The sequence below is a fragment of the Hyla sarda genome, chromosome 9, assembly GCF_029499605.1.
Source record: "Hyla sarda isolate aHylSar1 chromosome 9, aHylSar1.hap1, whole genome shotgun sequence".
Taxonomy (NCBI): domain Eukaryota; kingdom Metazoa; phylum Chordata; class Amphibia; order Anura; family Hylidae; genus Hyla; species Hyla sarda.
Window position 1 is genome coordinate 136,379,842 of NC_079197.1, and position 18,037 is coordinate 136,397,878.

An 18,037-nucleotide genomic window follows, 5' to 3' on the forward strand; every position below is an offset into this window, starting at 1 on the left:
CACACGGGGGCGGAGGCGTGACGTCACACGCCGCCGGCCCTGTGATCGCCGGTAATCAGACCCGGAGCGAACACGCTTCGGGGACTGATTACAAACGGGTGCCGCTTGCAAGATCACGGGGGTCCCCAGCGGCGGGACTCCCGCGATCAGGCATCTTATCCCATATCCTTTAACTAAGAGGTTGTTAGTGTACTTTATGATCATGAAGTGCAAGTCCTCTAGCCACGTCAAGGCCACCTGTAAGTAGCGGGTCCCTAACTATTTTACCATAAGTTGCATATCGTAAAAAGAAACCGCTACAAAGTTGCAACATTTTTTTCTTTTTAACTTCCCGCTAATTTTGGTCACACCAAACATTTTATGGTAAAATGAAAGGTGTCATTACCAAGGAAAAATTGGTTATGCAAAAAATGAGCCCTCATATGGGTCTGTAAATGGAGAATGGCACAAAACATTATAAAAAATTAAAATATCTTAGAGGTGGAGGTCCAAAGTGGTCCTGTTAAGTGGATTGCATGTTAGGTGGATTGTATGTATATGACTCTCTCTATAGAAATCTATATGATCGGAGTAAGTGCTGCCTGCAATCCATGTAGTTTCTTCCTCCTGTGGAACCACTTTATAATGGCGGCCATTCACTGAGAAAGTCTCTTGCCAACTTGAAAATCCTTGACCCCACCTGAAAATCCTTAAATGTGTCCCTGCCATTTAGAACACTGGGGTTTTGAACCTCTAAATCACGAAGATGCAGGTGTAACAGCGACCTCTGCATCCCCCTATAGCTACGCCAATGTATATTACAGATGGTTGCACATACGTGATAACATCTCTGCATAGTACCTTCAAAGGTCAAACAATTATTATGTATGTAAATGATGTATTTTATGTACAGTCTATTTAACATGAACCAGTTAATGTAAAAGAAAATGACCTGGTTCTTGACAATCCTAGATAGGACTGCATATTTTACCATAACTAGCTGCTGGGCTTTGATGGATTAATGTTTCAACCTTGCCAAATAAAGTGAGTACACCCCTAAGAGGAAATGTCCAAATTGGGCCCAAATAGCCATTTTCCCTCTCGGATGTCATGTGACTTGTTAGGCTGCTTTCACACTATGAGGTTCTCCCGTTAATACACGTACGTTTGAAACACAATAGTACAAGGTCTCCGGTGTAAAAGGGGAGCAGCTGTCTTAAATTTGCTGTTATCGCTTTCACACACTCTAATACTGCTCACTGGAAGTTCGACATGGCAACAAATAACTCTCTGAGGATTTGAAAAAAAGACTTGTTTCGGTACATAAACATGGCCTAGGCTATAAAAAGATTGCAAAGTCCCTGTAACTGAGCCAAAGCATGGTTGCCAAGACCATACAGCGGTTTCATGTGACAGGTTCAATGCAAAACAGGCCTTGCCATGGTTGACCAAAGAAGTCTAGTGCACATGCTCCGCATCATATCCAGGGGTTAGATGTATGAGTGCTGTCAGCATTGTTGCAGAGGTTGAAGGGGTGGTGGTCAGTCTGTCAGTGCTCAGACCATACACCGCACTTTGTATCAAATTGGTCTGCATCCCAATCATCCCAGAAGGAAGACTCTTCTAAAGATGAAGCACAAGAAAGCCTGCTAACAGTTTGCTAAGGACAAGCAGACTAAGTGGTCCGATGAGACCAAGATAAACTTTTTAGAAGTTGTCAAGTGTGTGTGGCTGTAACCAGGTAAAGAGTACAAAGACAAGTGTGTCTTTCCTACAGTCAAGTATGGTTGTGAGAGTGTCTTGGTCTGGGACTGCCTGTGTACTGCTGGCACTTGGGAGCAGTTCATTGGCAGGGGATCATGAATACCAACATGTACTGTGACATAATGAAGCAGAGCATGATCCCCTCCCTTAGGACACAAGGCTATATTCCAACATGATAAGCCACCTCCAAGACCACCACTGCCATGCTAAAGAAGCTGAGGGTAAAGGTGATGGTCTGGCCAGATATGTGTCCAGACCTAAACCTTATTGGGCATCTGTAAGATTTAGGAATCTGGGGGAGCATAAGGTCTCTATCATCCACCAGCTCTGTGATGTCATCATGAAGAGGACACCAGGGACAACCTGTGGATCTGGTGACCTCCATGCCCAACATATTTTGCTTCACTAGTTTCTGAGAGCTAAATAACCTTTTTAATTTTGACAGCAACAAAGATTGCTACATAGATTTTTTTTTGCAAGACAAGTTAATTTATTCAATGGTACCATTTTGGGCCACATTTATTTATTAACTTAATTTAAAGATATTGGGCCTCATTTACTAAGCTGAAACCGACCAGTTTTTGTCTGGTTATTTCGGCGCAGAGTGTCTGAGACATGTCTGCGCCAGTCTGCGACAGTGTGCGCCTGTAAAATCCGACAAACCTGACATTGCACTAAGGTCTGTCACAAAGGGGCGGGGCCAGCCATAAAAGGGGCGTGGTTTCACAACCTGACCGATTTACTATTGAATTCACAGAAAATCCTGTGGGTAAATGGCTGGAAATATCCACCTAGAAAAAGCTGGTCAGAACATGTTCCCGACTTTTCCCAATAGTAAATAGAGAGGAATCCTGCAAGTCTGACACAACTTTTCCCACTAGTAAAAACCCGACAATCTTAGTAAATGAGGCCCAATGTTTTTAGTTTTGGGAATACATGAGAAAAACTCAGCGATTTCACAACTGTGTTTTGTAAGGCTAGGTTCACATCATGATTTGAGCGTCCACTGCACAGATACGATTTTGGAAGCTCAAATTGACTGAAATTGTATCTGTGCACGGACATGTATGGACCAATTAACTTTTATGGGACTGCGGACCCGATCATAGTCAGCTAGTGACTACGATCTGGTCATTTTCTCAGCACGTCAGATTTTTTACACAATTTTCAGTCCATGTCCAAAATCTGATGTGCTGAGAAAATGACAAAATCATAGTCACTAGCTGACTACGATCGGATCCACAGTCCCATAAAAGTTAATGGGTCCTTACATGTCCAGATACGATTTCAGCTGATTTGAGCTTCCAAAATCGTATATCTGTGCAGTGGACACTCAAATCGGCATGTGAACCCAGCCTAATTCTTTTTTCATTGACTAATTAATTTTTCTTTATTGTGTGGTAAACATTACATTGAAACTTTTATACATAACATTAGAAATGTGTTGATACCAAATATGTATAATTGGTTTTAAATTGTTATACCCCTTCTGTGAATAATGATTTGACATTGGGTACTGCAATATTCATTCTGTGAATTACCAAATATGTATGTATATATTTTTTATTTCACTACACTTTTAAGCTGTCTTACTGTAAGAATATCTTTGTTTCCCATAGCAACCAATCAGAGCCCAGCTTTCATTTTACCAGAGCAATATGAGAAATAAGAACTGAACTGTGACTGGTTGCTATGAGCAACAAAAATAATATTAATACTGTATGAGACAAATTGTTTACCCTCCCTCTTTCATTTTAATTTAATAAATTTTTTTTCTCCCCCTATGGGAGTGACTGATGTTTTTATAACACATAACAATACTGCTGTTTCACAATGTACTGTATCAGTGCCTGCTAGTGATTTACTGACGGGCAGCTTATTAGGCTCTCTCACATATACAAGGCAGACACAATTGCCTTTGTTACATCACCAGTTGCCATAGAAACCCATTGGCACCCTTCAGTTGTGTTGTGGGGGCAGCAGTGAGGTGACAAAATGAGCCAGGGGCGACCGCATAGATATGGCTTTCACTGGCCATATAAACTGTTGGGCACCCTGGGATTGTGTTAAAGGGGTATTCTGCCCCTAGACATCTTATCTCCTATCCAAAGATAGGGGATAAGATGTCTGATCACAGGGGTCCCGCTGCTGGGGCCCCCCGCGATCTCTCCTGCAGCCCCCCTGAGTCATCAGCTCTCCAGAGCTACATTTGCTCCGTGGCTGATGACTCACCATACAGGGACCGGAGTTTCATGACATCATGGCTCCGCCCCGTTTCATGACATCATGGCTCTGCCCCCTTAATGGAAGTCTATGAGAGGGTTTCCATTAAGGGGGCGGGGCTTGATGTTATGAACCTCCCGCCCTCGTCATCAGCCACGGAGCAAACATGGATAGGGGATAAGATGTCTAGGGGCAGAGTACCCCTTTAAGGGGGTGCCAATCAGTCACCTTAACCCATTGTCAGCTGTCATTTTTACATTTAAATGCCACAATCACTATTAATTGAGGCATATAAAGGGTAAAATGACTGACAACAGGGTGATGTGGATTGCACTTACCGGCTTTGAAGCTGTTGCCAAGGGCACGGAGCCCTAAATGCTTAGGGCCACATGGGAGATTCCTCCATCTCTCAAAGCTAAGGGGGGGGGGGGGTAGTTCGATATTTTATATGTAGGTATTGTTATTTTAGTTGGGTCATTTCTGTAAAAAAAAAAAATATATATATATATATATATACATAAATACATATATTGTGAGAAGGTGAAAGGCATCGTGGTGGATGGGCGATATGTGTCACCAAGGCTCCTGGCCTTGGTGAAGTAAGAGCCGGTATTTATTCAGTGTCTGTGCTGCGATGGAGACTGACACTATGGCCGTAGTATGGCTGGAAGGCCAATTCGGGATGGCTCTTACCGGGAATGACCAAGTGTAGGGTGGGGGCCATTCCCCACAATCCAGGCCGTCTTTTGTTGACCTTAAAGGCAACCTGTTTCACCAGCTGAGGGGGTTTTGTTAGTTGCAGCTCACACTGCCAGAGAGAGCTGTATGTGGAGTTCTTCCCTACGTTTGCTCCAAGGTTGGAAGCTGGTGAACAGTCTGCCTGGAAAAGTCCTGCTTGGACTCAGGTGTGAACAAACACCTAAGGAATACAGGTGGACTTTTGTTACATTTTCCTTTGTTCTGCGTTTAAAGACTGTTTGCTGTGTGACAAGTGTGAATAAAACACTGAACTTTGATCTGGAAAATACTGCTTCCTCTACACTGCAACCGCACCCTGTCTGCTAGAGCGAGTCATGACAATTTATATATATATATATATATATATATATATATATATATATATATATATATAGTTGTAGTTTATTACATTGGTGTTCTGTGGTTGGCCAGTTACCTGTTACTGGGCAGATGTTGTTTTCTGGCTAGATGTGTGGGTGTTTTCTGGCCAACTATGATGGGCGGACAGGTTTGGCTAATGCTTACCTTTTTTAGTAGTCATTTATTAAATTAATTTTTATGGTTATATTATGCATTGTTTATTAAAGTTGTTTAACTTTGCGTTTTCCCTAATAAAATTTATGACCGCGGCCTATTTTATCCAACATTTTGTCTCTTGTGGTTATTATATTTAGTTCATAGTTCTAGAGTGTGGAGGCTAGTCCTCCCATGAGCTCGCTTAATAGTCCTTAAGTGCACACATGATATAAATATAGGTCATGTGTCATTAAAAGTTTTTTCTGGGGATGGGGTGGGCAATCAGAACAAAACATATTTTCCTGTACAGATCCCTAGTGATCACTTTTCAAGGGAGAACCAGTGAGCAAGTCTTTAATTTCCCTGCAGCGCCACCACAGGGGTAATAATAGCATTACATGGTGTCAAAAAAAAAAAAATCTGTGGACTTTAGCGTTGATCTTACATTTCTATTTCTGGCTAAGTACATTGGTTGTGTATCTTACACTAACAATGTTACCATCAGTACCAGTTTAGGGGTTGACTTCTTCTCTGGTTTCTATAATAGCACATCAGTAATGCTTTTGCGTAGGTTTTATTACAGATTTTTCATTATACATTACACGCATTCCACTGGTGCTAACCAATGAGTCAGAGTCCGTGAGTCATTCTTTACATTGATAGATTTGTTTTCTCCTTACAATTGTTAAGCATATGAAATAAATCATCACAATAAGTGTCATATGAGATGTGGAAAGAGGTTAAATACATTAGACTAGGAACCAATTATAATGGTGAACAGAATGACAGTAAACTGGTGTCGAGAAGATGGTCATCTGTAGGGTAGAATATTATTGGGTTACTAGAAGCTTATGGGTTATCAGTGGAAACATAAAATAGAACTAGACAATATAATAACAATAAATATAAGAATATATAAGCTTAAAATGAGTCTGCCAAACGGACACACCATAGTTTATTTATGTAAAGCTGGGGGCTTTGAGCTGTCTGATGGTAGACACTAAAGGTCACTAAGGTTCACGCCAACGGGAAGCATAAAAAGCCTTATCGGAATTCCACAATCATTGATGTCCCCAAGGACATCTTTACTAGAAGGACATCTTAGATGGAATTCAGCATCTGTGTGACGTGTAGGTTCAAGGTGATAGTTTTCCCGGTTTTAATCTTCCATCCATGCTAGAAAACTATATTGTGTCTACACAAGGTCATAAAACATATCATTAGGATTGTCTGTAGTCAGTTTTTGAAAGGAAAGACATTTTCTATATCCGATATTTGGACTGTGGATTAACTTTTCCAACAAGCTCAATAAATTAAAAATACAGTATGATCCTATGAAACAATGCGGGGATGAACTGGATGTGAGGAAAAAAATAGAATGCGGAAGTAAACAACCTAATTTAGGACTAAAATCTAATGTTAGTTCTGAAATGCTGTGTTTTTTTTTTTTTGTTTGTTTGCCTTAAAAAAAAAAAATATTATGGCTTCAGCCACCACTAGGGGGAGCTAACTACATTTGGAGATGTATACAGGTAGGCTTGATCTCAGTGGAAAAAGTATAACTCTGTATGCAAAGAGCTCCCCTAATGGTGGATGCAAGTGGCAGACACTGTGAACTGAACAAAAAAAATTGGGGTTATTTACAGTATACACAATATTTTGGAGCAGTGTGTTTTTTGGCGACTTTTCCTGCGACTTTTTATTTACCTGTGTTTTGGATTGCTGCTGTGGTAGATGTGTTTTTGGTAGATTTTTTGCAGTGGTCAGGGATTTTCGAAACTGCGATTTATTTATTTTTTTAAATTAAAGTGGAATACTTTGGTGCAACCCACCAAAAAGGCACTAATCACCACCAAAAAGAAAGGGGTTACAAACTAACTGTGGACAGCACAAAAAGTCATAGAGAAAACACCATACAAAGTGGAGTACTAAAGTAAGAAATGTGATCAGCACCAGATTTGCAGGTACACAGTTTCCACTACATGACTAAATGGAGTAAAAAGATGTTCATCTACACCACTTTTCATAAATACCCCCCATTATTCTCACTAGCATTAGGGAGATCTGTAAAAACATTGCCAATGCAAGGCAAAAAATAGTAATGTCATATATTTTATGACCTATATACTTAAAAGGCTCATAACAGAGAGAGCCACAATCAGGGGTCAAGTACTGGGGGAAAAAGTGTGGGAACTCACCCAAGATTTCCACTTAAAAGGGTACTCCACCCCTAGACATATTATCCCCTATCGAAAGGATAGGGCATAAGATGTCTGATTGCGGTGGTCCTGCTGCTGGGAACCCCCGCGTTCTCCCTGCTACACTCGCCATTCGTTTAGGGCGTTGGGTGCAGCGCCGGAGGCTTGTGATGTCACGGTCACAGCCCCTCAATGCAGGTCTATAGGAAGGGACATGACATCCGTCACGCCCACTCCCATAGACTTGCATGGAGGGGGCATGGCCGTGGTGTCACAAGCTTCTGCCCCCCTTCGCCAGTCATTCGACACGGAGTGACATTCACTCCGTGCACCAGATGTCTGGGGTGCCGCAGCCAAGATTGCTGGGGTCCCCAGCGGCGGGACCCCAGGATAAGATATCCCTTTTAAGGGCTGGTCCTGCAGGGCTCCTGCTGTGGAAAAAGTGCAGGAACTCCGTTTACATGAGTTCCGGCAGGACTTGAGCCCTGGCCACAATAAAGAGAACCCCAGCCAAACACATCTACCAGCAGCTTGTTTCTTCCAATTGGCCAATCCATATATCTCCCTGTTCCCTGGAGAGAGTGGAGTGCACTGTGCATGCGCAACCAGCGGTACTTTCAATGGCAGCTCAGGCTGGGTTCACATCACGTTTTTCCCAATACAGGACCGCATACGGCTGGGGGGGAGCTAAAACCTTGTGCTCCCGTATACCTGCCGTATGCTGCCTGTATGTAATTCATTTCAATGAGCCGCCCGGAGTGAAACGCTGACTCCAGTGGGCTCATTTTTGCCCTGTATGCGGTTTTCCCACCGCACCTAAAACCGTAGTTGACCACGGTTTGAGGTCCAGTGGAAAACTGCATACGGGGCAAAAATGAGCCCACTGGAGTCAGCGTTTCACTCCGGGCGGCTCATTGAAATGAATTACATACGGGCAGCATATGGCAGGTATACGGGAGCACAAGGTTTTACCTCCCCCAGCCGTATGCGGTCCCGTATTGGTAAAAACATGATGTGAACCCAGCCTTACAAACATTGTCCAGCTCAGCCCTTGGCAATGTTCAAAAGCCTCACAGAAAATAAATGTAGTGCTGGCCAAGCCTACACAGTCCACTCCATTCATTGCAGGAGAAATTTCACCTCCGTTCTCATGATTGTGGGGACCCAGTGATTGAACCTCCACCGATCAAATACTTATCCCTCATCATACGGATAGGGGATAACTTGATTGTGGTATAACCCTTTAAAGACTGGTCTTTTGTTTGCCAGTTTTAAATTGAAGTTAGCTGAAGTGAAATGCGCCAAACTAATTAGGAGGCCCTTAGTTCATCTACACAGGGTGCCTCCAGCTGTTTCACCTCTACAACTCCCAGCTTGCCCTGACATCTATTGGCTGTCAGGGCATGCTGGGAGTTGTAGTATTGAAACAGCTGGAGGCACCCTGTGTAGATAAACTATTAGTTAGTTACATGCGGCGTTAGCCCGTCCCCTCCGTCTCCCTCCCCCCGCGCCATACCCCGTTCCCTCCATCACAACCCCCCCCGCATACCCCGTTTCCTCCATCACAAACCCCCCTTCCGCATACCCCGTTCCGTCATTACACTTACTGCAGAGTCCGGCAGCGGGCGTGCAGGGACAGTGGCGGCGGCGGTGGCGATGTGCGGGAGGAGTGGCCTCCCAGCCAGTGGTACTACAACATATCAAAAAATAAAGTTGCTGACAGTGCCCATTTAAGCATCATACACTTTCATATATACCAGTGTCTCCTAACCAGGGTACCTTCAGCTGTTGCAAAACTACAACTCCCAACATGTCTTCCTTCTCAGTGCGCCTGCGCAATGCTAGGTGCAGAGAGCGCGCTTCCTCTCTGCACCTAGTATCGAGAACTAACCTGATTGCATGCTGCTCTGCGCAGGCACACCGAGGAGGAAGACGGCGGCGGGAGCGAGCGCTTGATGGATGACACACAGCGGTGCACAGGTTAGATTAGCTGAAGGACGCATGCGCAGGGACCTGTGTGTCAATCACACAGCGGTCCCAGCGCTGACATACGGGGTGGGCGTGGCGGCGGCGGGGCATCACATACTTCGCGCCACGCCTATCTGACCGTTAGTGGCTTTGAATAAAAGCCTTTTTTGCAGTCATGAAAGCCGCCAAATATGAGGTAAAAATATTGCTATACACCTCACCTGCACACAGTACAAAGGCTGAGTACAGGTTATTGCACCAACATTACATGACAGTTGCTCCTTAAATTGATTTAAACCTAATATTGCAAATGTATTAAAAAGAAAAAAATATAAACATTAACTATCACAAAAGCATTCAATATTTTATTCATAAAAGTGTTGAACTGTACAAAATGTTTTCAGGTTATAAAACAAGTTACTTTCACAAAAAAAACACAATGGCAAACAATTCCTTGTTAGAAATCGCTCCATTTTTGGAATTTCACTCGGCCTCTTGGCTGTCGGTTATTGTGTGAGGCATACTCACACTTTTTCTCGAGTGATTTTTGAAGTACTCCGAATATTTTTTGTTTTGACGGTAAAATGCCCATTTTTGCATAAAACACGCCCATTTCAGAGTGAAAAAAAAGAACACTCAGAGTGTTTTCTAAAGTGTCGGTTGTGCAACAAAAATTTGGTCACATAAATAGTCGCACAGACGTTGCGACTAAAATTTAGGCTCAATAACAGGGAAAAAGAGTCGGTTGGACTTTAGTAAATGAGGGCCATTGTGTTTCAAGCCATCATATAGTAAGGACATATTCTCCCCTTAATGTATTGATTCCTGGGAGACACTATAGTGGTCACAGTAAATTGCCTTGACTTGACTTCCCACCTATCCCTTTCATTCTGGAAATGTGTGATGGTCTGAGATCAAAGTCCTTAGACTAATGAGATCTTCTCATGTCTCTATGACATGTTCTGATAAATTCCTAACCTTGTGCAGTGCATAACTAAAGATGAGGGACTAAGATTCACCCAACCCCAATCTAATGAATTTGCTGTCAATTCATTTAGTCTTGTGCAAGTCATTCTGCTTTCCAAGTGTTTTCATTCCCTGGAGAAGTCTGGAATAAGACTCTGGACTGTCTCATTCCAGACATCTCCGGGGGAATCGGAGAACGACTATAAGACTAAATTAATTGATGGACGATTTATTAGATTTGGGCATGGCAGATCTTATTTTAGATTCTTTCAACTCAATGCATAATATTATACTGTGTACAATGTATACAGTACTGCTGTTTCTGGAAGAAAGCAGCCATGTTTTTCTGGTCTTCCAGCTAGGGAACACTGTCTTGACAGTACAATATCAGCAGTAACATCTCATATGTGAGGACACAAGGCTGGAAATAGGAAATCCTTAGACAGTAAAACACTGACTTGGCATTGGGGAATATTATTAATCCAGGATATGATTGATTTGAATGTGTGTAAATATAAAGCGCTTTCTTTATAAAGAGATGTCCCCTAAAAGGAACCTATAAAGCGAGATTACTCTGAAATCCTTAGCAGGTTTTATATCCTAATGGTCACAGTCTACTCCCTGCCTGTATGGATGGTCATCTTCTGACTGTATATAAGGGCCTACATTGTAATCTGGCCAATTGGTTTCCATGTTTAAGAAGCCTTAGGCCTTGAGCTGAGAAACATTGAACAACACAGGAATGTCTTGGTCTTCATGATCTATATCTCTAGTAACATGGAGGCCATAACTAAGCAACATTACAGTGGGTTACATAGACCTGAAGACCAAAGTAAAGGATGTTGATCTTAACATAAGATAGACAGGAGCAGGATATGGCTACACTACAAGGAAAGGAAAGAAAACCCCAACATGCATTATCGGTGACAGTCTTTTTGGATATAATGACATTACTCACAGCTGAGTCAACCATTGGTATCAGCCATGGAATGACCAGGTGGGAAACTCCTCAGCCAAACCCAAACCAACATGGATCAACTCTACAATTATTTTTTTGTTGTCCCTAATGATGTGTTTTTTTGTTGCCTCTGTTACAAGGAAGAACCATGAAGGGTTATGAAACAGCCTTAAAAATGGCAAATTGAGTGTGACATTTCAGGCGGGAGAAAGAAAAGACTGCAGGGAACGAGTGATCTTTATGAGTTAGCGATTAACGTGTGTAGACGAAGATACACTGTAACATCCAGACATCCATCTCACAGTGACAGGTTTGCATGGTTACACTAGCACTCCATCGGTGACCTAGCAACACACACGGCATATAGTAAATAGTGAGATTGACGACAGACACACCTAGTACATTCATATTTCTGCTCTATTGTATAGGCTTATACGGCTTGAATGAAAATGCTCCTTTTTTTGTCCATTTTGTGCGACCTTTAAGTCTCTGACACTGTGTGAATGCTTTAAACAATACACGGTGCAGGGTTCTATCAGTCGAGACCCTTGTATGGATTGGTCCAATAGATTCCTTTAACCCTTTCATGTCCAGTTAGGAAAAGCATGCATTCAGACATCATGGTAAAGCCCTGCACCTCATCTAATGCTCTTGTATGCAAATCCTTCTATACACACCACTCACCACACCCACCCATTAACCTACCTTTCCTCTACCCTGGTGTGAAGACATCTGCATTGCCATGTACTATAAATAAGAGTTTTTCAGGCCCTGTATTCTGGAATTTTGAAGGTGTTGAGGTAACAAGACCGTTGAAGGTGTAATGTATAGTGTGCAAAACCATCTCTCATTGAATTACATTTTCCCATGTGTCAAAGCCTTTGGGCCCCAGCCCACCCCTCCATTGCAGACCATTAGCTTACCTCCCTATCATGGTGGAGTGCTGCTGTACTGCAGCCTCCAGCAGGCGCTCCAGTATGGTCCACTCGCCCATCACGTCTGCCTCTTGCCCCGCCGTGCTCAGCTCGGACACCGGGGAGGAACGAGCTGGCCCCCCTCTCCAACCACCTTTCCTTACTACGAATTTCCACCTTCTTATTTTACCGATCACTCCTGGAAAACATCCTCAGTAGGAGATGGGGAGAGCCATAACTCCCCTCTTTTCTTTGATGCCTAAAGTCTTGTCCTCAGCTCACCCCAAATCTTTTATATGGGGCAGGTAGTAGCATTTCCTTCATACTGGTCACCTATTCCAGGAGATGGCTGGTAAATCCTCCTACATGGGAAACACACGCCCCTTCCACATCGATGCCCCGACGGCTAAGATCAATAACTCTAGAATGAGAATAAATGACAATGGTCTGTCGGGCAAGAAGCCAACCCCTAACAAGCACCTGTTTAATGAGTTAAAGAAGAAGCGCCCCCTCTTCTTGACCCCCGTCTAAATTTGCTTCTTCTGCTGCTTACAGCTCCCCCCTACCCAGCTCCCTCAGCCAGGTTGCTGTCCAGTGCTGAAAAAGCTGCTGGTCCAGATGAGATGCTTCTCTGCCAGTGATCAGCATCATTTCCAGGTTATCTCATCCTCTCTGCCATCTCCTTCTCTCACCTTTCCTCCCCCAGACCCCCATTCTTTCCCTGAGACTACCTGCTGTCTCCCCTCCTCTGCTTGTGTCATTGCATCCCTCTGTCTTCTACCTTTCTCTGCCCTCCCTCTGCCTCTTCTCTCTTTGTCTCCCCCTCACTCCTTATTGTAGATCCCTCCCCTCCTTCCACCCTGCGATCTCGCTCTGTCACTTTCCCCTGCACACTCTCTCCCTCTCTCTCGCTCTTTCTTTAGCCCGGTCTGTCTCTCTCGCTGTCTCTCTTCCACATGCTGCTGTCTCGGTTAATCCGGATAAATGACTCTTTCTCTATTGGATGGGAGGAGATTTTCTGCCATATTATAAGCTGATTTCATCCTGCATCTTTCCCCAGTCACTGGAATGGCTTGTGTGTAGGAATGTAGGCGAGAGATTGACTGAGCCCAGATCTGTGGCTGTCTCTGATATGATGGGGTTGCTGGCTGTATCTTAGCCTCCTCTCTGGGTCATTTTTAGCCTCCTCTCAGCATGGCCTTCCCTTTGGTGTCTTTGCACCTTCCTTTGTCTTACAGTATGCATTAAACCAGCCTTTTGTTCTCTCATTGCTTAGTTTAGTAGCTGCCCCTCACCCTTTCTCCGCATTTACATCACCCTCTCACTCCCATGTCTCCATTTTATCACTGTCACTCCATGTCCTCCGCACCCTTTCCCTTCCTCAGCTCCATTCACTGCTGAACCCACTGGTGCATTTATATCCATTGTTCTCATAATATTATCATGCAGCAAATAATAGAGGTTTAACGCTGGAATGAGCTCTATGGAATATGGGGGTACACATCAATTTAGGGTTCTTTACTACATATGTGCATAACCTGGAGCATGTATGCTGTTTGTTGTCATAGCCCTGTATCTAAATATTCTGGATAAGGCAGAGTAGCTTGCTAGTGTCCCTCCATGCACCCAGCACCCAGGTCACGTGACCCACCAGAACACCCCCCCCCCCCTTACTATGCCCTCCAGGAATGTTTAGATTACACATTGCATACTACATAGGTATTCTCTATGATGAGAATGATTGACACATAGCAGAAGGGGGATGCTTTTGTTTATTAAGTCAGCTTCTATATATGTACATAGTCCATGGGAATACAGAGGGATTACCAGTTACACATAAATGGATGTAAGCCCATTCTGTGTTTTAATTAACAACAATTGCATGTGAATTATTGATAAGAATATGACTTTAGCTCAGCACGCACAGCGAGATACAGTCTGCGCAGGATTCCTAGTCTGTATGCTAAGCTGGCCAATGTTGTACGGCCAGTCTGTTCTAATGGCTCTAATATAATAGTTCTGCTTGTAAGTGTTTGGGTCGAACATACTGACATTACAATTTATATGTTAACTAAGACAGCTTTGCAGACAAACGCAGCTGGAGATGTGTCAAATGTTCCCTTAGCCATACATCGAGGCAGCCGCTGTGGGGCCCCTATAAAGTGGTAAGAACCTTTGCAGGGATCCCCTCTTCACTGGCCTTTCAATGTTTAGCAAACAGGGATGTGGGTGGGATTAACCACCAGATTATAGGAAGGAGATGAGGGGCACAAACAAACATTAAAGGGGTTGTCCAGCAAAAGAAACAACCTGTGTGTCTGTGGTGACCCGGTACATAACATTCTACTCTGCCTACCCTGTCAGGCTGATGTTGCCTCAGGTGTCTGTTTCGGCACATAGCTCCAGGAAACATGTTATTTAATTTTGTATTTATTGTTCTATGGTTTATACCAATGTATGTAGTTTACCTTGTATAATGTGTACTGTGCCTTTAAGAGAAAGGTTGCAGAGGTGTCATGTGATCATTATGATCAATCAGGGTCTCTGGCCCTAAGCTCCCTGGTCTGCCTAGACAGGGAGGAGTCAGACTAGTCAGTGAGGAGGAGAGGAGTTCTAGTTGGGATCCAGAAGGAGAAGTCTGGTCTTGGGCAAGGAGGAAAGCCTGTGTGGTGTGGAGGAAAGGTCAGTGCCGTATCCAAGTCACAGTAGTCAGTGGAGTCTGAGGAGAGGTCAAGTGATAAGCAACTGCAGCAAAACACAAGCATCCTGCCATCTAGGTCAAGTCAGTCAAAGTTTATGTTGTGGGGAGAAGTATCTAAGAGCCTAAAGGACCCCATAGTGCAAGACAAGGATAGTGAGAGTGAAGTTCCCCTTGCCACCGCAGTCCAAAAGTCCAAGTCCGTGGATGTAGTGAAAAGTACCCCAAGTCTGTGTTAGTTGTCTCCTAAGTCAGCATAAAGTTAAGTTCTGTCATAACAGCTGAACTATAACTACAAGTTCCAGAATGCCCAGTGATGAAAAGTGACTATTTCTGCAACTTTTCCCCAACTATTGTACTACTAAAGTTTGCCGTAATATTGCATGGAGTGTAACATTTGCCTGCAACAACTTTGAGTAAAAGTAGTTTCTGTAAACCTGCATCTGTGGTTTTTATTGCCCCAGCACTGACCCAGGATTCTCCTTATCCTCATGTGGAGTGTGGAGGTTAACACAACCCTGGCGTCACAAACTCTATTTTAGTCACAACACCCCACCAGCACATCATACACACCACCCTGGGTCTCCACATATGGTGTCAAAAAATAATAATAATGCAATTTTCTGATATACTGTAATGTGATTGTCACGATTCGGCTCACAGGTAGTGGATCCTCTGTGTCAGCGAGGGATTGGCGTGGACCGTACTGGTGGACCGGTTCTAAGAGGCTACTGGTGTTCACCAGAGCCCGCCGCAAAGCGGGATGGTCTTGCTGCGGCAGTAGCAACCAGGTCGTATCCACTAGCAACGGCTCAACCTCGCTGACTGCTGAGAAGGCGTGGGACAGAAGGACTAGGCAGAGGCAAGGTCAGACGTAGCAGAAGGTCGGGGCAGGCGGCAAGGGTTCGTAGTCAAGATGGATAGCAAGAGTTCAGGTAACACAGGCTTGGACAACACTAAACGCTTTCACTGGCACAAGGCAACAAGATCCGGCGAGGGAGTGCAGGGGAAGTGATCAGATATAGCCAGGGAGCAGGTGGAAGCCAATTAAGCTAATTGGGCCAGGCACCAATCATTGGTGCACTGGCCCTTTAAGTCTCAGAGAGCTGGAGCGCACACGCCCTAGAGAGCGGAGCCGCGCGCGCCAGCACATGACAGGAGGGGCCCGGGACGGGTAAGTGACCTGGGATGCGACTCGCGAGCGGGCGCGTCCCGCTGTGCGAATCGCATCCCCGACGGCCATGTCAGTGCAGCGCTCCCGGTCAGCGGGACTGACCGGGGCGCTGCAGGGAGAGAGACGCCATGAGCGCTCCGGGGAGGAGCGGGGACCCGGAGCGCTAGGCGTAACAGTGATTAGCCATACTGCAGAGATCTCTACATATCAGCTGAGCTATCTAGCTTGTAGCTGTGATGTCCCGTCACACTCTCGAAAGCAGAGCTGCTCCTGTGCCTCCTCCTCCCTCTCCTCCTGTCAGCTTAGAACCAGACCATTGATATGAAGCTCATATTACTGCTCATTAGATTTTTCTTATCAGAGAAAGCATTCTTTTACCTTAAAATCTTATAAGCAGTAATATGTGCCCCCCGTTTCATATGATTGGTCTTTCCCTGTGCAGACAGGAGGGGAAAAGGAGGGAGGAGTGACAGGAGCGCTGCATTCACAGCCTACAACATCCATCAAGGCAGTGAGTTGAGTTAAGATGGAGGACTACAACTGATAACATTATATTAGTAAGTTGCTTTATTATATACTTTTTGATACCACTCACAGGTTGCATCTTTTGTTGGAAGCTCCTTTAACATCTGGCCTTGGTTGTCACAACCAGTACTAGATATTGGTCCCATTTTAATTTTTATATGTGCCCAGCAGGTTTATAGGGGTTTTATTAGCATAGGCTACAAATGTCAGTTGGGTACTAGATTTGGCACCACGCTGATCAAGTAGTTTTTAAGAGCCTCAGCTCTGGAATATATACAGTGAATGAGGTTGAAGCAGATAGCTCTGGTTATTATGTAGTGGTGCCACCAGGTTACTGCGGCTTAGATCCCATTAAATTTAATGTGAGCTGAACTGCAGTAACCTGGCACAGCCACAACGCAATAAACAGAGCTATCTGATTCTGACCCCATTTATTGTGTATATTTTTAGTTGCTGCTTTGCTAAACAGCATAACAGTGGGGGTGCTGGGTGTTGGCCTATCCAAAAAAAACTTTAAAAGTATGGCTGAGGAGCATCTTCTAGGTCATTCTCAAGAAAGATTGCATTCATTTTAAGACAAAAAGTATAGGGAAAAGGAGACAGAAGGAGAAGATATTCCTTAAATGGGCACTGTCAGATTCAAAAACTTTTTATATGTTATACATCTTTGCAAAACATTAACCTTTCTAATATACTTCATAAGACAATTTTATCCTGTCTGATAGCACTCCTCTGTGCTCTCTCCTGACTGATAGGACTCCTCTGTGCTCTCTCCTGTCTGATAGGACTCCTCTGTGCTCTCTCCTGTCTGATAGGACTCCTCTGTGCTCTCTCCTGTCTGATAGCACTCCTCTGTGCTTTCTCCTGTCTGATAGGACTCCTCTGTGCTCTCTCCTGTCTGATAGGACTCCTCTGTGCTCTCTCCTGTCTGATAGGACTCCTCTGTGCTCTCTTCTGTCTGATAGGACTCCTCTGTGCTCTCTCCTGTCTGATAGGACTCCTCTGTGCTCTGTCCTCTATGATAGCACTCCTCTGTGCTCTCCCCTGTCTGATAGCACTCCTCTGTGCTCTCTCCTCTCTGATAGCACTCCTCTGTGCTTTTTCCTGTCTGATAGTACTCCTCTGTGCTCTATCCTGTCTGATAGTACTCCTCTGTGCTCTCTCCTGACTGATAGGACTCCTCTGTGCTCTCTCCTGTCTGATAGGACTCCTCTGTGCTCTCTCCTGTCTGATAGGACTCCTCTGTGCTCTCTCCTGTCTGATAGCACTCCTCTGTGCTCTCTCCTGTCTGATAGGACTCCTCTGTGCTCTCTCCTGTCTGATAGGACTCCTCTGTGCTCTCTCCTGTCTGATAGGACTCCTCTGTGCTCTCTTCTGTCTGATAGGACTCCTCTGTGCTCTCTCCTGTCTGATAGG

The 18,037-nt window shown here is 44.3% G+C and overlaps 1 protein-coding gene across 2 annotated transcripts in view; it reads right to left on the bottom strand.

Annotated features, from left to right (window-relative positions):
- The window catches only part of LOC130290992 (gap junction delta-2 protein-like), a 64,739-nt gene extending 51,474 nt beyond the window's left edge, over positions 1 to 13,265 (bottom strand). Inside the window, exon 1 of one of the 2 annotated variants that reach the window (XM_056539289.1) lies at positions 12,234 to 13,265. In XM_056539289.1, coding sequence (XP_056395264.1) covers positions 12,234 to 12,304 — 71 coding nt within the window. In that variant the 5' untranslated portion in view covers positions 12,305 to 13,265. The remainder of the gene's footprint in view (positions 1 to 12,233) is intronic. The other variant, XM_056539288.1, reaches the window with a different exon arrangement.
- Positions 13,266 to 18,037: the final 4,772 nt, after the last annotated feature.